Source organism: Gracilinanus agilis, chromosome 1, assembly GCF_016433145.1.
Source record: "Gracilinanus agilis isolate LMUSP501 chromosome 1, AgileGrace, whole genome shotgun sequence".
NCBI lineage: Eukaryota > Metazoa > Chordata > Mammalia > Didelphimorphia > Didelphidae > Gracilinanus > Gracilinanus agilis.
Genome location: NC_058130.1, coordinates 272,280,618 through 272,302,634, shown reverse-complemented (window position 1 = coordinate 272,302,634; position 22,017 = coordinate 272,280,618). Strand labels below are relative to the sequence as shown.

The following is a 22,017-nucleotide window of genomic DNA, read 5'->3' as shown; positions in this document are numbered from 1 at the left end:
ATGGGAAAGTTCTACAATTTTATTAAGAATCCAAACTGGCTCTTGGTAACACATGGTAAATTAATTAGAGCCCTTAGATATCATCCACAATCCTCACTCACTCATCTGAGGCCAGAGAAGTGGATCAAGTTTTGACTAAGGTCACATGGTGGCAGTCAGAATTTGAACCAAGATCCCTTCACTCCAGGGGTAGCTGGGTGGTACAGTAGATGGAGCACCAGGCCTGGAATCAGGAAGTTTTGAGTTCAAATCTGACCTGCCTCGGACATTTAGTAGTTGTGTGACCTTGGGCAAATCACTTAACCCGATTTACCTCAGTTTCCTCATCTGTAAAATCACTTAAGAGAAGGAAATGGCAAACTACTCCAATATCTTTGCCAAGAAAACTCCAAATGGAGTCACAAAAAATTGGACAGGACTGAAACAACTGAACCACAACAATCCTTCACTCCAATTTCAAAGCTCTTTCCTCTATTCCAAACTTCCTCTCCCCTATCATTGAAAGAAAGAGCAGCAAAGTAGATTTCTAAAGACAGGTGTCAGAACTGGACTAGGTGACAAATTGGAGAGATTAGTTGTATATTTGCTTATATTGTTACAGGATTTTAAATTTCAAAAGCAAGAAAGGATCTTAGATAAAGACCATCTAGTCCAGTATCTGTATATTAAAGAGGGAAAATCTGACACCCAGAAAAGTGAAGTGAGTTAGGAGCTCCAGGTTAAATGATGTTAATAGGTTTATTATACGTTAATATGTAATAGTCAAAAGATTAACCATTTATCCACTCATGCATAAAAAAATGCTAAAATTCCTTCATAAGTAAAACTGACTGTCAGGGTAGGAACGTCTGATGTTAGTAATAAAATTTATGTAACTTTTTCATAAAATAAACTCTAAAGTCTATTATATTGCTAAGTCTACAAATTTACAGAATTTCTGAACATTTATCAAAGGGCTTGACTAAAGCCACCTTTTCATCTTGTCTATGAGAAGATAGTTTAATAGGAAAAGCTAACAGCATAATTAAGATGAGAGAGAAAAATATTTAATTAATTGCTTGTAAAGAAACAGTTTTAATAGAAGAAAACAAGTATCCACAAGAAATAGCATTGACAGGGTCCTCAAAGATCACAAAGGCTAAACCCCACATAAGGAAAAAGAGTTTTGATGGTCTCTACCAACTGATAAGCTGACTTCAAACCATCTTATCTATTCCTGTTAAAAATAGAATTTCAATCATTTATCACATGTATATATGGGTATGTGATTTGGGGTTTAGCCTTTAAAAAATTGTTCTATAGCAAAAATAAATAATAGGTATCAAGTGATAACATTTGTACAACCCAGTGGAATTGTTTGCTGGCTCTGGGAGGGGGAAAAGAAGAAGGGAGGGAAAGAAAATGAATCATGTAAACATGGAAAAATATTAAAAATAAGATAAGTAATTTTTTTGAAATAGGATGTCAAGGTCTCAGTTGGAAAGACTTTATTTTCTAAATCTCAGTTTCCTGTAGACTTCAAAATGATAAACTGCACGCTCTTACAAATTTTTTTTTTTAATTCAAACTTTTTAAAGTAAGGTAAACCAATGAATAGAAGGTAAGACCTGGAGTAAAGATGACCCATATGCAAATCCTACCTTGAATATTTAATAGCTGAATGATCCTGGCTAAGTCACAATCTCTCTCAGCTTCAGTTTTCTACTCTATAAAATGGGGATAATAACAGTACCTATGTAGATAAGTAGGTGGCTCAGTGAACTGAGTACTGGACCTGGAGACTGGAGGTCCTAGGTTCAAATTTCAGACACTTCCTAGCTATGTGACCCTAGACACAAATCTCTGTGACACTGGGCAAACCTCTGTTTGCCTTAATTAATGGACAGGGAAATGGCAAGCTATTCCATTATCTTTGCCAAGAATATTTCCTAATGGGGTCAGAAAGTGTCAGATACAATTGAATAATTAAACAACAAAATACTACTTAACTCATAGGGTTCTTGTAATTATCAAATGAGATAATATATAAGTGCTTTGCAAACCTTAAAGGGCTATTTAAATGTTTGTCATAATTATTATTATAATTCTCCTCCCCAATTAGTCTAAATTAGAGAGGCACAGTATCCTGATAATCGGTTACCAAATCATGTAATTTCCCCCTTCACAATTCACTCTTCATTCTATCTATTCACCATCAACCCAGCTCAAGCTTTCATTACCTCTTATCTGAACTACAATATTCTCCCAACTTGTTTCTCCATATCAAGTCTCTCCTCTCTCCAACTAGCCTACACTGAGCCCACTGATTTTCCTAAAAGAGAAGTTGACTGTGTTGCTAATGTTCTTCAGTCATTTTAGATGTCTGAGTCTTCATGACCCCAAATGGAGTTTTCTTGGCAAAGATATTGGAATGGTTTGCCATTTCCTTCTCCAGCTTATTTTGCACAGAAGGAAACTGAGGCAGAGTTAAGTGACTTGCCCAGGGTCACATAGCTGAGACCAGATTTGAACCTAAGAAGATGAGTCTTCTGACTCCAAACCCAGTACTCAGTCTACTACACCACCTAGCTGCCTGACCATGTTATTTGATAAACTCCAAAAGCTTTTCCCATTGCCTTTAGGATCAAATGTAAGTTCCTCTGGTTTTTTTTAAAGCACTGCCACACTGGTCCCAACCCACCTTTAGAAATTTACATATATATCACTCACTTTCTTACACTGATAGGTCAGACAAATTGGCCCTGATGTTTCTCACAGGACTTTCTATCTCTTGTCTTTGCAATGACTATTCCCCAAACCACCTCTTATATTAGTTTCTCTCCTTTCAGACTTGATCCCTACCTCCAGCTCCAATGCCCTCCCTCCAAAAAAATTTACCTTGTATTTATTTTGTATGTGCTTATTTATGAATGAATACAGTATCTCCCCACTCCCTCAAAACCTCATATATGGTCCTTCTTTGATGGAAGAATTGCTTCATTTTCGTCTTTATATTAGACCCAGTGCTTAATGCAATACATGTATATAGGAGGCAATTAATAAATTCTTGGTGACTGATTCATGTATTCAAAAAATATTAGATATTTTAATTAAATAGTTTACTTACAGGCCTCCTTCTAGGAAATTACAAACGTTTTCATCTCGTTTAGACACCAAATGGAAAGTTTCCCTGATGATTTGTTGCTGTGTATCTTCACTCTGGGGGAGAATATTTTACATATATTGAGATAAGACTCACATTTGGTAGCATTTTTTGAATTGTAAACATTAATAACCACTATCAGTGTTAACTTGTGAGATCAATTTGCAATCAAGTTCCTGCCTCCCAAGAGATGATTCTCTGGGAAAAAAAAGTTTAAGAGGTAAGGTATTGGGGCAGCTAGGTGGGCTCAGTGGACTGAGAGTCAGGCCTAGAAATGGGAGTTCCTGGATTCAAATCTGTCCTCAGAAACTTCATAGCTTTGTGACCTTGGGCAAGTCACTTAACCCCCCCATTGCCTAGCCCATACCTCTCTTCTGTCTTGGAAACAATATTTAGTACTGAGTCTAAGATGGAAGGTAACGATTTAATTTTTTTCAAAAAAAGTAATTATGGAACTTAAATCAATACCCAAAAGAACCAATGATGAAGGCTTTTCAGTGAAAAAATTCAACTGAGAAAAAATTATCTAATGTCAAAACTCCTTTTAATAAGTTTAACTATATTCTTGGGAAAATAATGGAATATTAAAGTTGCAAGATCTATCCCTTCTATTTTACTAACAAGGAAACTAAAAGATAAAACAAAGGCAAAGTAGTGGCATTATAGTGTTTTCAAGTTTACAAAATATGTTACTTAGAACTTCTCATTTAATCCTCACAAGAAACCTGTAAGGTAAGGTAGGCAGTGCAAGTATTGAGTAATCTTCACTTTATAGATGAGAAAACTGGGATTCAGGCATGTGAAATTACTAGCCTATAGGAGCACAGCTAGGGGGCACTGGAAGCTTCCTAGTCCTCAGTGTGATCTTCAAGGGTAGTTGCTGGTTTGCTTTTGTCTCTATCCTCACCAGGTTAGTATAAGGTCATGAACAAAGAGAGTTAAACAGCTCTTACTTTCAATGAGTTTAGACAAGAGGCGAACCCAAGTCTTCTGAATCCAACTTTGGCACTTTCTATTTCTATTATACCACATTCACAGACTAGAATCCAGGTTTCCTGACTATAAATGCAGAGTTCCCTCCATAAGCCAAAAGTTTTCAAAAGCAGTATCTGGTTTATGTTCAGAAACTGTTTACAAAATTAGCTATTACTAATTTGCCAACTGCAAAGCAAATTATACCAAGCTCTGATCATTACATGTGCATGCAATTAAAACCCCTGAGAGAGGAGTAAAGTCCTTCAAGGAAGGAAGTGGAAAAAAAAATTGTAAATGAGTAAAGAAAAAAGATTACTGAATTGGGGAGGGGAGAGTCAAAAGATTCTCACATTTCCAAACATATATACCCTCACTATAGTAATTTCTCCTTTACTTCTTTTACATGGCTCTAAAGCAGATGAAGCATTAGAAAAGACAAATCAATTAATTACCTTTACTTCATTTGGGAAGAGCCAGAGAAACTCTTTCTAGTATAACTGGATGTTTTGGGATTTTAGGCCAAGAACCTGAAGAATGACTACAAACCTCTAGAAAAGACTTTTGATTACCAACTTTAATTTAAGGTGATATAGAAAGTGTAATGTAATCCAGACTTGGGGATTTAGATTAAGGATGCTAATAATTAAGACTAAAAGAAAAAGATATATTGCTCTAAAAATTGATTTCATTAAAAGCTTTTCTGTGGAGGCAGGTAGGTGGCTCAGTGGATGGAGAGTCAGATCTGAAGATGGGAAGTTCTGGATTCAAATTTGACCTCAGATACTTCCTACCTGTTTAACCCTGGACAAGTCATTTAACCCCAGTTGCCCAGTCCTAACCAAACTTTTGCCTTGGAACCAATACTTAGTATCATATTAGGTGGTATGAGTTGTTTTTTTGTTTGTTTGTCTGTTTTTAAAGCTTTTCTGTGTTTCATCATTGAATATATTGTTTGGTAACCATTTATTTTCAGCTTTTTAGATGACCTCTTTTCAAACACACACACACACACACACACACACACACAGAGTGCAAAATTCATGGTTGTGATCCATACCTCAGTGTTATGTTGATCTAACAGAGATATTTGGGAAGCTGAAGTGTTGGTCAGAAACCAGAAACCTGCAGGACTCACTCCTCACACATACACAAGCTTGAGTGAGTAGGGAGGAGTAAGTAGTTACTCTCACCCCTCCCACCAAGCAGTTGGAATCAGTTAAAAATGGAGGATGATCAGATACACTGGCTAGGGTGAGCAAGGCTAATCCCCTCAAGCTGTTCACTTTCTCAACTTATTTCCCACAGGTTTGATTAGGGAAGATAGGAGAAGCTTGATGTCTAGTAGCTATCAGGGACAGAACAAGGATCTGACTTGTTGGGCTGGCAACTGAAAGGAACCAAGCTTTATGGAGGAAGTGAGTATTCCCAAATAAATAGCCAGGCACAGCTACCTCAAAGATGAAGTTTTACTGATAAAAGAGGAAGGGGAAGGAAGGGAAGGCTTTCAAGGATTAGGATAAGATCTGGGAAGCCCTGAACTGTAAGGTAAAACAGCCTCTTCCCCCTCAGGAGGGAGTGGCAGACTTTATATCTAGCTTGCCCTCAAAGCCTATAATTATCACTTCTAATATCTAAAATAACTAAATGGTAACAAAACACTATTGCAGGAAAGGTCTAACTCAGCTAAACAGGCAAAATGCAGAGAAGAACCAAAATGGCTCACTGGAATCAGCAAGCAGAGATATCTGCTCACCTCAACCCCCAGGAACCAACTGCCCTTGAACTGCTTTAAACTGCCCCTCACCCAGAGTTCTCCGGGGGGGGGGTCCCCTGGAATTCTGGGTGAGGCTTGACCCTGTATCTTGCAGGAATTCCACCCTACCATTTCCATATTACACTCAGATAACATGGGCATTGGGACTATGAGATTAAAACTAAGTACCTGTCTTCAGAAGATCAGATGTGCAAACTAAAGCATGTGATCAAATTACCCCCTCAAAAAAAGTAATCTTAGGAAGATACTATGAAACACTGAAGCTTCATTTTCACAATCTAATAAATATTCTGAGAGGCAGTCTGCAGAGTGAATAAAAAGGTCATTTTAGGAGTCTGTAAGACCTAATTAGGCTCAGGTCCTGCTTCTGACTATATACTGTCTTTGATTTATGCTCAAGGCAATTCTCTAAAACTAAATTGCAAAGAGTTTCCCAATATAAACTGCTGGAAAGAATTTCTACATCAGGAGTTTTCCAACTGCCACCTCCTCACTGAAATCAGAGATCTGGACCTATACTACTACAACCAAAACCACCAAACAAAAAATATATACTCTAATCCCATTCTCACTCCACAATAATAATCAATTCTCCACTAACTCTTTTACTTTAGCTAAAGCTCTCTCTTCCCTCTCCACAACCTGAAAGCAACTGCTTTTTCAAGCAAACACATCATATCAGGATGGAATGAGCCATCCCAAACTAGGCCTAACTGCACTTGAACATAAAAGCAGTTGGGCTCTGCTCTCACCACCTCTCCCCCCTTCATTCACACAAGAGTGGGGAGAGGTCACTTACATCCTTATTCTTTCGCAAAAGACATAAAAGTCAACAAATTTTGGAAGAAGAAGAAGAAGAAGAAGAAGAAGAAGAAGAAGAAGAAGAAGAAGAAGAAGAAGAAGAAAGAAGAAGAAGAAGAAGAAGAAGAAGAAGAAGAAGAAATAATACTGCCTTCATGGAATTTCTATTTTATTGAAGCATAAAGCAACATGAACACAAGGAAATCAATATGAAAGATACATAAAAGAAATATAAAGCAATCTGTGGGGGAAGGACACCAGAGTAAAGAATCAGTAAAGCCCTTATGTAGGAGGATGCACTTGAGCTTAGGACTCATGTTAGGAAAGGAGTCTGTGAAGGAGAAGAAATGAGGACTGTATCCTTAAACATATAGTAACAGGTCATGGAGGGAATTGTAAACTGGTCCAAAAGTTTGAAACATAAAAAATGTTGAGGGGTGCTAATATGAAATAAATCTAGAAAGCCAAATTAAAGCAAAATTGTTAAAAAGTTTAAATGTCAAATAAGAAACTTGTATTTTCTCCAAGAGGCAATTGGGAGGCACTGAAGATTGCTGAGAAGAGGTATGATGTGATCATTTATGTTTTAGGAGTATCGATTTGGAAGCTGTGTGGAAAAGAGATTTTTTAAAAAGAGGCTGGATACAGGGAAACCAATTAGAAGTCATCTTCATAAAGATGGTCCCTAAACTCATGAGAGTTGATAAGATTATAAGTAGAGGATAGAGAGAGAAGAACCAGGGCAGTTGCAAAAAGGTCACAAAAAACAAGGACTGAGAAAATTTCAGGTGTCCATGCCTCAAAACTTTTCCTTTCTTACAATCCCTATGTCTGTTCAGGACTACACTATCTTTCTAGTTACTCCTCTTTCTCCCTAAGCCTTTCTTTTCTAGTAATGTCCCTACTTCTGTTGAAGGTTCCACGATCTTAAAAATTACCCTAAAAAAAAAATTACCCTGAATTCTTCCCCCTACCTTCATTATCATTTTCTTCTTTTTTTTAAAACCTGTCTTAGAATTGATACATGTATCAGTCATAAGACAGAAGAGCAGTAAGGGCTATGCCACTGGAGTTAAGTGACTTGCCTTCCATAAGGTGGTACAGTTAGGAAATGTCTGAGTCCAAATTTGAACCTAGGACCTCCCAACTCCAGGCCTGGCTGTCTATCCACTGCGCCATCTAGCTGCCTCCCTCATCATCATTTTCTAAGTATTGTTGATTCTATCTCCAGAACAGCTCACACCCATTTTCTGCTCTCCATTTATTCAGCCATCATCTTAGTTCAGGACATTACTCCCTTCCACTTGAACTATCATATAATTCCATGGCCATAGGTCAGAAGGGATTCTTGATGCTTAAACTAACAGATCAATGATATAATGGGGGATCAAATTGCTTATCATCTCCAGGACAGGGGAGGGAAGGGAGAGGAAGACAATTTGGATCTTATAAGTTCAGAAAACATATGTGGGAAATTATTATTACATGTAATTGTAATAAAAATTTTAAATAAAAATATAAATAAAATACATTTTAAAAATTATAATGGGGGAACTCATAAAAGCCAATGGCTGGTCATTCAAGATGTCCTGGACCTCAAAGTATGGCTCTGTCTCATTGAAGTATCTTTGCCTATCGGACTTTTTCCTCATTAACGGAAAAAGGAATATTCTTATGGATTTGAGGGAAACTTAGTGCAGAAAGCATAAGGAGTTCTCCAAAGCCCATTTAGAACCAATTCAATTAGGTTCCTGTCATAGAATGGTGGTTTTTCTAAGTGTACCAACTAGTGGCTTCTTTCTGGACTTTTTGGGGTGTATATTCCACCCTAAAACTGCAATGTTGGTTTATTCCCCAACAGGCAGCAAGAATTAAGGTACTACCAATTAGATACCTATCCCTTTAGAGCAGTGATGGGTAAACTGCAGCCAGATGGGGCCCCCTGAAATGTTCTATTCGGCCACATGACATTATTCCTAATCTGACGAATACAATGAGTAGGATACAATACAATGAAACATCGAAAGAGTTGCCTTAGAAACCGACAGACAAATTTCCTTTCCTTTGGCCCTCTCTTTAAAAAGTTTTCCCATCACTGCTTTAGAGCAATGAGAGTACCAAGAAAACAATAGTTTATTTAAAAAGCAACTTTTTGGATAATAATAGCATCAATTAACAGCAATTACTAACCTGGCTTGACCCCCCAAAAGAACAAAGTACAGTCAACTTTAGGGGGGAAAAATATAAGCTAGTCTCCAAGAAGAACAAAGTCTTTTAGACTGGCTAATAAAAACTGAGGTAAAAACTAAGCAGTGGGGGTTAACTGACTTGCCCAGGGTCACACAGCTACTTAGTGTCTGAGGTCACATTTGAACCCAAGACCTCCTGTTTCTGGGCCTGACTCTCAATTTACTGAGCTACCCAGCTGCCCCCTTTAGACTTACTTCTAAAAGAACACTTTGCACAGGTTTCATGAGGTCTACCAAAAAAAAGTGTATTAATGGAATGAATTTTTAATTTAACTTTTTATATTCTCCTAAACCAATCTTTTGCCTATAAAGCTCCGTATAGTGAAAGGTTCACATTCACTCAGAGATTTCTCAGTACTTCACATATCAGATTATCCCATATCCATGAGAGATGGCTGTAGGCAACTGCCTATGTCTCTACAAGGCCCAACAGAAGAAAGTCTAAAGTCTTATTTGAATTGACTACGACTGTGGTTAAGTTTTATAAGGAACCAACAAATTTGTCATTTAAATACATTTCCGTAGCTTCCAAATATTCCTAGTACTCATGAACTCTACTGTTTTCAAACTATGTTTTCTATGTTATACCTTAATGAAGTCTAAAAATAATAAGAATAAATCTTTAGTCATATGTAACACTAATCTAAGGAGCACTCTCTTCATTAGTGGAGATGAATACCATGTCCTGCCCTGCCCCTGCCCTGCACAAAGGTCAGGGCAGAATTGTCAAGAGAGGGAAAGAGGAGATCCCTTCAGTTATCTTCAGACGTCTTGAATCTCTACAAGTCTTTGGACCTTCTTTGGCCTTTGGGCACTTTTGGTTTCCAGCTTCAAGAAAGATGTTGGAAGATGGTTGCTTCACTTCAGGTTGCTGAAAAAAAGAACTCTGGAAAGAACATGAAAGGAGCTGACAGTCTCCATTACGTCCCTATCTCCAGACTGCTATACTAGAAACTTTAGAGAACTTCCTCTCGGGTGAGATCCAGGACTATCTCTCTTGGCCGAGCTGAGTTAACTGAATCCCAATGGGAGGGCTCCTTTATATAATCTGATATATATTCTCCTATGTATAATTTCTCTAATTTCTATTTTGCTGTTTGAATAAATGTATTTCTTGGCTATCTACAATGTAGGTTCACTATGGAACCAATATTCTGTGATAAAGGAGTCAAGTCTTGTATATAAAGTTTGGGTTCTTCCTTCCCCCAATAATGAAACCATTGAAATAAAAGGTTAAACTGAATCTGAAAAACACATCCTCAAGATCCATCTTGGCAAACCTATGGCATGCATTCCAGAGAGGGCTGCTCCTTTCCCCCTTTCCTCACCTTCCTGAGGCACTAGGTGGCTATGGGATAGAGGGTCAAAACTGAAGTAAGAAGGGCCTGGATTCAAATCCTGCCTCAGACACTAGCTCAGACCCTGGGCAAGTCACTTAACCAAATTGCCTAACCTTTACTGTTCTTCTGTCTTGGAAGCAATACTTAGTATCAATTCTAAGACAGAAGGAAATGTTTTTTTAAAAAGGGAGAGGGCTCTCAGCTCTTCTCCCAAGCTCGCTGCCAGAATCCTCTGCTGCAGTCGCATCCTTTAGACAAGATGGTGAAGGTCGGAGTCAACGGATTTGGCCGGATTGGATGCCTGGTGACCAGGGCAACACTCAGCTGCAAAGAAGTAGAAATTGTGGCCATCAATGACCCCTTCATTGACCTCTCCTACATGGTTTACATGTTCCAGTATGATTCCACCCATGGCAAGTTCAAGGGCACTGTAAAGGCAGAGAATGGAAAGCTGGTGATCAACGGAAAACCCATTACCATCTTCCAGGAGCGGGATACCGCTAACATTAAATGGGGAGATGCTGGAGCCGAGTACGTTGTGGAATCCACTGGCATCTTTACCACCACGGAAAAGGCCGGGGCTCACTTGAAGGGTGGAGCCAAGCGAGTCATTATCTCTGTCCCTTCTGCTGATGCCCCAATGTTCGTGATGGGGGTGAACCATGAGAAATACGACAATTCCCTCAAGATCGTCAGTAACGCCTCCTGCACTACCAACTGCTTGGCCCCCTTGGCCAAGGTCATTCATGACAACTTCGGCATTGTGGAAGGACTCATGACCACAGTCCATGCCATTACCACTACCCAGAAGACAGTAGATGGCCCCTCTGGCAAGCTGTGGCGGGATGGGCGTGGGGCCGCCCAGAATATCATCCCTGCTTCCACGGGTGCCGCCAAGGCTGTGGGCAAGGTCATACCTGAGCTGAACGGGAAGCTCACAGGCATGGCCTTCCATGTTCCTACTCCCAATGTGTCTGTGGTGGATCTGACCTGCCGCCTGGAGAAAGCTGCCAAATATGACGATATTAAGAAGGTGGTGAAGCAAGCTGCAGAGGGGAACTTGAAGGGCATCTTGGGCTACACAGAGGAACAGGTGGTATCCTGTGACTTTAACAGCGACACCCACTCTTCTACCTTCGATGCTGGCACTGGCATTGCCCTCAAAGACCATTTTGTCAAGCTCATTTCTTAGTATGACAACGAGTACGGTTACAGCCACCATGTAGTAGACCTCATGAAGTACATGGCCACCAAGGAGTAAAGTGGAAAGCCATGATGGATCTTCATCCCCAGCCAAAAAAAGAGTAGTTCCACCACTGGGGAGCCCACATCCATAATAACCTATGTCCCTGTGCTGGGGATCCCATGCCCTCTTCACATCCCTGCCTCAGGCACCCCTGTAGTGGGGGAGGAGCATAGTCCTATCTTGTGTACCATCAATAAAGTCATCACGTTCAGTGCAAAAAAAAAAAAAAAAAAAAAAGGGAGGGGAGGCAAAGAGGAAAAAAAGAGAAGGAAAAGTAAAAGAATAGAACAGAGGAAAATACATAATAGCAATCATAAGGAAGAATGTGACTGGGATGAACTTACCCATAAAATGGATGAGGACAGCAGAATGAATAAGAAACCAGAATCCAACAATACATTGTTTACAAGAAACATACTTGAAACAGAAAGACACCACACAGAATTAAAATAAGGGCCTAGAGTAGAATCTATTATGATCTCAGACAAAGCAAAAGCAAATAAATAAATAAATAGAATTAGTTAAAAGGGGGGGGGGAAACCTAAGAAACTACATTTTGCTAACAGGCACCATAAAGGGGGAGAGTCAGGACTAGAGACAAGGGTTCAGATCTGCCCTTCCTAGCTGTGTGACCTTGGGAAAGTCACTTAACTCCCACTGCCTAGCCCATTATCACTCTCTTCCTTGGAACCAATACAAAGTATTGATTCTAAGAGGGAAGGGTTTTTTTTTGTTTTTTTTTTAAACATTTATTAATATTCATTTTTAACATGGTTACATGATTCATGCTCCTACTTTCCCCTTCACCCCCCGCACTCCCCCCACCCATGGCCGATGCACATTTCCACTAGTTTTGTCATGTGTCCTTGATCAAGACCTATTTCCAAATTGTTGGTGGTTGCATTGGTGTGGTAGTTTCGAGTCCACATCCCCAATCATGTCCACCCCGACCCATGCGTTCAAGCAGTTGCTTTTCTTATATATTTCCTCTCCTGCAGTCCTTCCTCTGAATGTGGGTAGCATCTTTACCATAAATCCCTCAGAGCTGTCCTGGGTCATTGTATTGCTGCTGGTACAGAGGTCCATTACATTCAATTTTACCATAGTATATCAGTCTCTGTGTACAATGTTCTTCTGCCTCTGCTCCTTTCGCTCTGCATCAGTTCCTGGAGGTCTCTCCAGTTCGCCTGGAACTCCTCCAGTTTATTATTCCTTTGAGCACAATAGTATTCCATCACCAGCATATACCACAGTTTGTTCAGCCATTCCCCAATTCAAGGACATACCCTCCTTTTCCAGTTTGTTGCCACCACAAAAAGCGCAGCTATAAATATTTTCGTACAAGTCTGTTTATCTATGATCTCTTTGGGGTACAAACCCAACAATGGTATGGCTGGATCAAAGGGCACGCATTCTTTCATAGCCCTTTGAGCATGATTCCAAATTGCCAGCCAGAATGGCTGGATCAGTTCACAACTCCACCAGCAATGCATTAATGTCCCAATTTTGCCACATCCCCTCCAACATTCATTACTCTCCCCTTCTTTTATTTTAGCCAATCTGCTAGGTGTGAGGTGATACCTCAGAGTTGTTTTGATTTGCATTTCTCTAATTATTAGATATTTGGAACACTTTCTCATGTGCTTATTGATACTTTTGATTTCTTTACCTGAAAATTGCCTATTCGTGTCTCTTGCCCATTTATCAATTGGGGAATGGCTTGTTTTTTTTCATAAAATTGCTTTAACTCCTTGTATATTTGAGTAATTAGACCCCTGTCAGAGTTTTTCGTTATAAAGATTTTTTCCTAATTTGTTGTTTCCCTTCTGATTTTGACTACATTGATTTTGTTTGTACAAAAGCTTTTTAGTTTAATATAATCAAAACCATTTAATTTACATTTTGTAATTTTCTCTAACTCTTGCTTGGTTTTAAAGTCTTTCTTTTCCCACAGATCTGACAAGTATACTATTCTGTGTTCAGTTAACTTGTTTATAGTTTCCCTCTTTATATTCAAGTCATTCACCCATTCTGAATTTATCTTGGTGTAGGGTCTGAGATGTTGATCTAGACCTAATCTCTCCCATATTGTTTTCCAAATTTCCCAGCAGTTTTTGTCAAAGAGTGGATTCATGTCCCAAAAGTTGGGCTCTTTGGGTTTTTCATACACTGTCTTCCTGATGTCATTTACCCCAAGTCTATTCCATTGATCCTCCTCTCTGTCTCTTAGCCAGTACCATATTGTTTTGATGAATGCTACTTTATAGTATAGTTTAATATCTGGTACTGCTAGGCCCCCTTCCTTCACATTTTTTTTCATTATTTCCCTTGAAATTCTTGATCTTTTGTTATTCCAAATGAAATTTGTTATAGTTTTTTCTAATTCAGTAAAGAAGTTTTTTGGTAGCTTGATAGGTATGGCACTAAATAGGTAAATTAATTTGGGTAGAATTGTCATTTTTATTATGTTAGCTCGTCCTACCCATGAGCAATCAATGGCTTTCCAATTGTTTAGATCCAGTTTTATTTGTTTGGAAAGTATTTTGTAGTTGTTTTCATATAATTGCTGTGTTTGTTTTGGTAGATAGATTCCTAAGTGTTTTATATTGTCTAGGGTGATTTTAAATGGTGTTTCTCTTTCTACTTCTTGCTGCTCTAGTGTGTTGGAAATGTATAGAAATGCTGATGATTTATGTGCATTTATTTTGTATCCTGCAACTTTGCTAAAGTTGTTGATTATTTCTACAAGCTTCTTAGTTGATTCTCTAGGATTTTTTAAGTAGACCATCATGTCATCTGCAAAGAGTGATAGCTTAGTCTCCTCCTTGCCTATTTTGATACCTTCAATTTCTTTTTTCTTCTCTAATTGCAACTGCTAGTGTTTCTAGTACTATGTTGAATAGAGGTGATAATGGGCATCCTTGTTTTACTCCTGATCTTACTGGGAAGGCTTCTAATTTATCCTCATTGCATATGGTGTTTGTTGATGGTTTTAGGTATATACTGTTTATTATTTTTAGGAAAGGTCCTTTTATTCCTATACTTTTCAGTGTTTTCAATAGGAATGGATGCTGTATTTTGTCAAAGGCTTTTTCAGCATCTATTGAGATAATCATGTGATTTTTGTTTGTTAGACTGTTGATATGGTCAATTATGTGGTTGGTTTTCCTAATGTTGAACCAACCTTGCATTCTTGGTATAAATCCCACCTGATCATGGTGGATGATCTTCTTAATTACTTGCTAGAGTCTCTTTGCTAGTATTCTATTTAAGATTTTTGCATCTATGTTCATTAGGGAGATTGGTCTGTAGTTTTCTTTCTCTGTTTTTCATCTCCCTGGCTTTGGAATCAGTACCATGTTTGTGTCGTAAAAGGAATTTGGTAGGACTCCAGAGGGAAGGTTTTTAAACGCACTGTGGACAATAAATATCAGTACTCAACAAAAATGCATCAAATGACATAGCAGATAAATCCTTAAAAGACTAAGTTAAATATGCTACAGGAGGAAATAATAAAACTATAATAGTGAGGGAACTTCAATTTTCCCCTCTCAGACTTAGATAAATCTAACTAAAAAATAAACAAGAAAGAAGTTAAAGAGATAAATAGAATTTTGGGAAAAAATGGATATGATAGACCTCTGGAGAATACTGAATAGAACAGAATAGAAAGGAGTATACAGCTGGGCATGATCACAAAAAGTGGTCATAAAAACCTCACAGATGTAGGAAAGTGGAAATGTTAAATTTAGCTTTTCCTGACCACAAATTAATAAAAATTACACTCCTTTCAGGGTCTATGAAATATAGATTTAAAATTATTTTGAAATAAGATAACTTAATCAAACTTGATACTTGATCAACTTAATCAAAAAGAATCGGTGACTTAAAGAATAAATCATAATAATAATAAGTTCATTAAAGAAAGTGTCAAGATATATCAAACTGTTATACCTCCATGCTCTCTAATCAATTAAAAAAAAAAAAAGAACATATCAACAAACTGGGCAAGTAACTAAAAAAAACTAGAAAACCAACAAGTTGAAAACCCCTATTAAACACCAAAATTGAAATCCCAAAAATCAAAGGAGAAATTAACGAAACTGAAAGGGTTTTGGTTTTTTTTTTAAGCACTGAATTAGTAAATAGAGCTAGAAGGTGGTTTATTTGTTTTTGTAGGAAGAACAATAAATAAGCCATTAACTAAAAAAATAAAGACCAGCATAAATAACCAGCATAAAAAAAATGAAAAAAGGTGAATTCACAACCAGTGAAGAATAAAAGCAGTTACTAGAAGTTATTTCACCCAACTATATTCCAATAAAACAGACAATCTTGATGAATGAGTATATACTTACAAAAACATCAATTACCCAGATTAACAGAACGGGAAATAGAATAACCTAAAAAAAATAAATTTAACAAACCACAAGTAAAATAACAAAGAAGGGAAAATGGGAGGACCAGATGTGAATTCACTAGTGAATTCTACCAATTAAGAACAATTAATTCTAACATTATATAAACTTTAAAAAAAAATCAGAAAAGAAAGGATTCTACCAAATTCCTTCTTTGACACAAATACAATCTTAACACCTAACCTAGATAGAGTTAAACACAGAGAAAACTTTAAAACAATTTCCCTAAAGAATATTTATGTAAAAATTTAAAATATTTAGCAAGGAGATTACAGCAATATATAAAAAAGATAAAACTCTAGGACCAAGCTAGATTTATGCCAGGAATGTAGAACTAGTTCAACACTAGGAAAACTATAAATATAATTGACCATATTAATAATAAAAACAATAAAAACATACAATCATTTTAAAGATGCAGAAAAAACGACAAAATAAAACATAATTCTTGTTTTTAAAAAACAATAGAAATCATATGACTAAAGTGAACTTTCCTTAAAACAGCAAATAGTACCTATCTAAAACCAAGAGCAAACATTATCTCTAATGGGGATAAACTGGAGGCTTTTCTCATAAGATACAGGATAAAGCAAGAATATACATTATCAGCTTCTACTCAATAGTATATTAGAAATGACAGCTAAAGCAAGGTCAAAAAAAGAAACTAAAGGAATAACAAAGACAAAGAGAAAACAAAACCATCAATTTTTGCAGATAATATGATGGTTTATTTAGAGGTCTCTGGGAATTAACTGAAAAATAATCAAAACAATTAACAACTTTAGCAAAGTTGCAGGATATAAAATAAACTCATATAAATCATCTGTTTCTGTACATAAACAATCAAATCTAGCAGTAAGAAATAGAAAGAGTAATTACAATTTAAATAAATAGGAACAATATGAAATAATTGGGAGTGTACCTGAAAAGACATGAACAAAAAGCAGATAAGGGCAGTTTTAAAACTCTTCACATAAATAAAAACAGATTGACATAATTGGAGAAGGTTAATTACTCATGGGCAGGTCTAGCCAATATTAATATTTTTTAAAAATGACAATACTACCCATTTGATTCAATAATGCATTAAGCATTAATATTATTATTAATAATAATGTGTCAGGCACTGTACTAAGCACTAGAGATACAATTAATAAAAAGAAAGGACTTGCAATCCAATAAAGGGAAACAAAAAATGCAAAAGAAGGCAAGAAAGTCCCTGTACATATGGAGGAAGACCAGAGGGTACTAAAACCAGGCAGAGAGTAGGAGGTGAAGAGTGAAATAATCCAGAATGTCCAGTTTCTGCCCTCAGAAAAGGAAGGCATGAGAGTTTGGTACTCTATCCTCTAGGCCTCCAATGTGGGGTGGGGATGAGCGGAGGAGAATAAGCAGGTTGGAGTAAGTCAAGGCTTTAATTAGCAGCATAGTGATCATGATTAATTTATTATTCAGTGCCATACCAATAAAACAACCAAAGAATTACTTTATGGACCTAGGAAGAAAAAAAAAAAAGCAAAACCCATCCGGAGGAACAAAAGGTCAAGAATATCAAAGAGATCAATAGAGGAAAAAATGGGAAGGATGAAAGCCTAGTAGTACCAGATATCAAACTATACTAAGAGCTATAATCATCAAAACAATCTAATAATAAGTAAGAAATAGAAAGGTTGATCCATGGAACATATTAGGTATACAATATGCAGAAGCAAATAAATAAATAACCTAGTGTTTGATAAACCTAAAAATCCCAGCTATCGTAATAAGAACTCCCTATTCAACAAAAAGAAAAAAAAAAGTAGAAAATAGACTGACAGAAAGTTGGCATAAAAACATCTCATACCACATACTAAGATAAATTTGAAGTGGACCAATGATTTAGACATAATGGGTGACTTAATAAGCAAATTAGTGGAACATAGACAAAAATTAAGTGTCAGACTTCAAAACAAACAAGAGATAAAAACGTTCACGGGGGAGGGGTAAAATGGATAATTTTTGTTATATAAAATTTAAAAGTTTTTACAAAAACAAAACCAATACAGCTGAAATATAATACAAAACAGCAAGAAAGCAGGAGAGGGAGTTTTTGTAGTAAGTGTCTTTAATAAAGATTTCATTTCTAAGATAGATAGTCAATTCTCATCATTCACAATAGTTATCTCCTATAAAATCACCAGGAAAAATGAATTAATAAATATTGAACCATTGCTCCCTAAAGGAAATACAAGATTAGGTTCCTGAGAGCTTCTACTCGCAACATTAACTTTGTTTTTTTAACCTTTACTTTCCATCTTGGAATCAATACTTTGTTTTGGTACCAAAGTAGAAGAACACTAAAAGCTAGGCAATGGGAGTTGAGTGACTTGCCCAGGATCACATAGCTAATAAGTGTTTGAAGTCAGACTTGAACCTAGACCTGGCTCTCATTTCACTGAGCCACCTACTGCCCCCTACAACAATTACTTTTAGCACCTCTTTTTTCTGAACATACCATATTATTGATTCATTAACACTGAACTTAGCCAACAGACTTAACTCATGCCTGAACTAAGCTTATCTAACAAGTATATTTTCTCTGTAAGGCATGTCACAGCCCTCTTACACATCAGAACAGTAGATGACACTTCAGCACTATGCATGGGGGCCATTTTAAACAATGAAATCAACAAAAATGTGGGAAAAATGGCATTAGGTAGACCTGAAAAAATGGCCCTTGTTTACAGTGTGAAAGCTGAAACAAAAAGGGAGAGCTTCACCTTTTTATAACCTTAGCTAGGAACATGTTGGTTAGGTGACTCAAATTTTTCACTGCCCTCACATGTCAGTGAATGACTAAGAAAGAACCATGAATATAATTTGGGGGGTTACAAATAAATTTTAGCAAATAGGCAAATTTGCAAATATGGAATTTCTAAATAATATGGATCAACTGAACAGAGGGTACTGAGTCAAATTAACAAGAAAAAGATATTCCCTAAATAATAAATGGTCAAAGGATAGGAATAGGTAGTTTTTAGAGAAAGAATTGAAGTTATAAATAGCCATATTAAAATGCCCTAAATCACTAATAATTAGAGAAAGTAAACTAAGCAATTCTAGAGTACTACCCTACCCTCCTCAGATTGATTAAGATAATAAAAATGGAAAATGGCAAATGCTGAAAGGGCTACAGGAAAACAGGTGCAATAATAATGGAGCCATGAACTAATCCAAAAATTCTAGAAAGCAATTTGGAACTATTTCCAAAAAGTTATTAAACTGTGTATACCCTTTGTCACAGCAACACCATTACTAGGTCTATATGTGAAAGAGATCAAGGAAAAAGGGAAAGAACACATAGATACAAAAAATATTTGTAGCATCCCTTTTTGTAATGCCAAAGAATTGGAAACTGTGAGGATGCCCATTGATTGGGCAATGGCTAAGCAAGTTATGGTATGTGAATGTGATGGAATATTATTATTCTATAAGAAATGATGAATGAGATAGTTAAAAAAAATGAGAAGACTTATATGAACTGATTCACAATGAAGTGAGCAGTACCAGGAAAATATTGTACATAGTAACAGGAATATAGTAAATTTAATCAATTCTGAAAGACTTAGTAAATGATCGACACAATGACTAACGACAATATCTAAGGAATCATGATGAAACATGTTTTAGGGAGGTGACAGACTCAGTGTGCAAATTAAAGCATTTTTTCTTCTTTTGTTCTTTTTTTAAAAACATACCTATTGTGGACATTTGTTTTGCATGACTGCACATATTTGTAATGGGTTTTGTTTTTCTTGCCTTCTCAATAGATAGGGAAGGGGAAGGCAAGAAGAAAACACTTCAAAACAGAAAATATTAGATGAAAGGAGAAGGAATCATTCCGTCAAGTTTCTAGCCTAGTTTCCTGTCTTGGAAAAAGGAGAATATATCTACTCCTGATGTAAGTTTTCAATCCCTTACTTGAACTTCCCAAGATTCTGAAACAACTCCCTTCAGAGGTCATAATACAACTGACTGAAAATATCACTACAATTTTCACTTAATTATAAAGAAACACCAATACCCCTCCCCATCATAAAGCCCCACAGGTCATTATCCAAACCCCATTCCCCACTGTGCCTAATTACTTATTTCCACCTGCACCCCAAACACTCCAAAGTTCCTACCAAAATATACTCCTGTGCCCTCTGGTATGCCTATTCCATAGGCAATGAACTTATTTTCATTTTAAATCTTTTCCTTTCCCATTCCTTCCATTTTGAGTTCTTGAAAAGACCCAGCTCCCTTCAGATGAGAGTCTCTCTGGCTGGCTACCTTTTCTAGCACTGGCTGTACTTTCACTCATTTTCCCAAGGTGGAGAAGTTGAAATACTTCTTTCTCTTCATTGCCTCTTTTAGGTACTTTCCCTAAAACTAAATTCTCCTTCTTTAAGGTTCATACAATCCAGATCTACCACCCAATTGAAATCCTGGTAACTGCTGTCTATACATCCAGGGCATTCCCCTTCCTCCCTCAATCAATTTGGTATCTAGTTCACAATCTTTCTCTCCTCCCTATGTCCTGCCAGCATACTGAGACTTCAACATGCATATTGATATTTCACTAAGCTCCCTAACTTGATAATTCATCAGCTTACTCGTGTAAATAGAATCCCCTCTCCCACAAGTCTCTGACTTCCTGCCTAACCAACCCAGCTCATCCCATCTGCACGCAAATACACAGGTGATGCATTTGGGAACTAAGAGAAGATGAAGGAAGGGGGACGAAAGGGCAATCTAGATCTATTCCTTTGGACGACAGCAGTGGAGGACCATGGCTGAGAGATAGTCATGTGGACTAACCACATGGTCAGGGAGTTAGGTTAGAAAACAGGCTTTAAATCTATACCTATCTGCTTTCTCTATTTCAAGTGATTATTAATAAACTCTATGGAAAATAAGAACCTGGAGTTTGTAATTTAAATCTAACACTCATTTCCCATGATCCACAGCTAACCATGAAAATTCATAGCCTTGATTTCACCATCACTCATAAATGCTTCACTTCCAAGACTATGAACTCTGAAATTGCCTTATCTGATCACAATCTTTTGGATTTCCTCCTCTCTCTTCCTTCTAATATTTCATCTATACAGTGACCAATCCTTCAACTCCTTAGCTCTCTCCCAGGCCACCAATCCTAAACTAGTAATATTCTTGATACCTTGTGTAATAAGGGAATTTAGGCAGATGTAATAAGGGACTGAGGCAATGGGGTGATATAGGACCAAAGGCTGGAGGTAATTAAGGGAATAGGCTAGAGGTAGTAGGGAAATTAAGGCAGAGGTATGGTTGGAATAGAGGATAAGGCACTGTGGATAGGGGTTTGTGAATCCCTAAGGCAGTAAATTGGATAAGGAGGATACTATAGTGGAGGTGGTAGATTAAGGTGGTAGAAGAAGTATGGGAATGGCTGATTTTAGGGAGTACAAACACGGAGGTATAAAGAGTTGCAAGGGCAGACAACTACAGCATGAGAGACACAGACTGGGACACAGGATTTGAGACAGAGACACTTAAGGGAAACAGACTGAGCCCTTCAAGTAGGAAGGGCACTTCTACAGACAAAGGTTAGGGCTAGCCAAGAATGGCTTGAAACTGACTAGAGGGCTGCTAGTCAGTTTCTCAGGTTTACAAAGGAACAGTTCAGATGAAGTATTAAGATTGCACTTCCTCCAAAATAGACGCCTCCAATTCCCTTCACAACTTGGAGACAATGTGATTCCTTTCTTCCCTTCTCCCTCTCTTATCAATCTACTAATGAACTAGCCAAGGTTTGATTACTTGACAAACTGGGTTTATTGATTCATAGGGTTGATAGGAAAGGATGGAGGGGCACAAGGTAACTCCAACAGATGGAATAATTTGTTCCTACAGCCATGAAGGCAGCTGAAAGCAGAAACTGTGGAGTGCCTGGAGCTTGGTAAGGCATGGAACACGCCACGGTTATCTACTACATTCCAGGCCATCTCCAGGTATGTTCACTTTTGCCTTGCCATTAAGTTTTGATGACTATGGAAGAAAGAGTTGAGG

At 37.3% G+C, this 22,017-nt stretch overlaps 2 protein-coding genes across 9 annotated transcripts in view; one reads left to right on the top strand and one right to left on the bottom strand.

Moving 5' to 3' along the window:
* The window catches only part of AP3S1 (adaptor related protein complex 3 subunit sigma 1), a 120,098-nt gene that overhangs the window by 51,953 nt on the left and 46,128 nt on the right, over positions 1 to 22,017 (bottom strand). For 7 of the 8 annotated variants that reach the window (XM_044661890.1, XM_044661896.1, XM_044661918.1 and 4 more), the window contains exon 2: positions 3,107 to 3,198. The exons of the other annotated variant lie outside the window; for it this stretch is intronic. In XM_044661890.1, coding sequence (XP_044517825.1) covers positions 3,107 to 3,198 — 92 coding nt within the window. The remainder of the gene's footprint in view (positions 1 to 3,106; positions 3,199 to 22,017) is intronic. 8 annotated transcript variants of the gene reach the window in all.
* LOC123235739 (glyceraldehyde-3-phosphate dehydrogenase-like) lies at positions 10,497 to 11,473 on the top strand. The gene is made up of 2 exons (XM_044661945.1): positions 10,497 to 10,735; positions 11,324 to 11,473. Exons 1-2 carry the CDS (start codon positions 10,541 to 10,543, stop codon positions 11,471 to 11,473), a joined length of 345 nt encoding a protein of 114 aa, XP_044517880.1. The 5' UTR covers positions 10,497 to 10,540.

What these genes read in the sequence shown, in the direction of transcription:
- LOC123235739 (XM_044661945.1), top strand. Translation starts at nt 10,541, where the DNA reads ATGGTGAAGGTCGGAGTCAACGGATTTGGCCGGATTGGATGCCTGGTG. An exon ending in AGGCAGAGAATGGAAAGCTG is followed by an intron (nt 10,736 to 11,323) that starts GTGATCAACGGA and finishes AAGGTGGTGAAG; the next exon opens with CAAGCTGCAGAGGGGAACTT.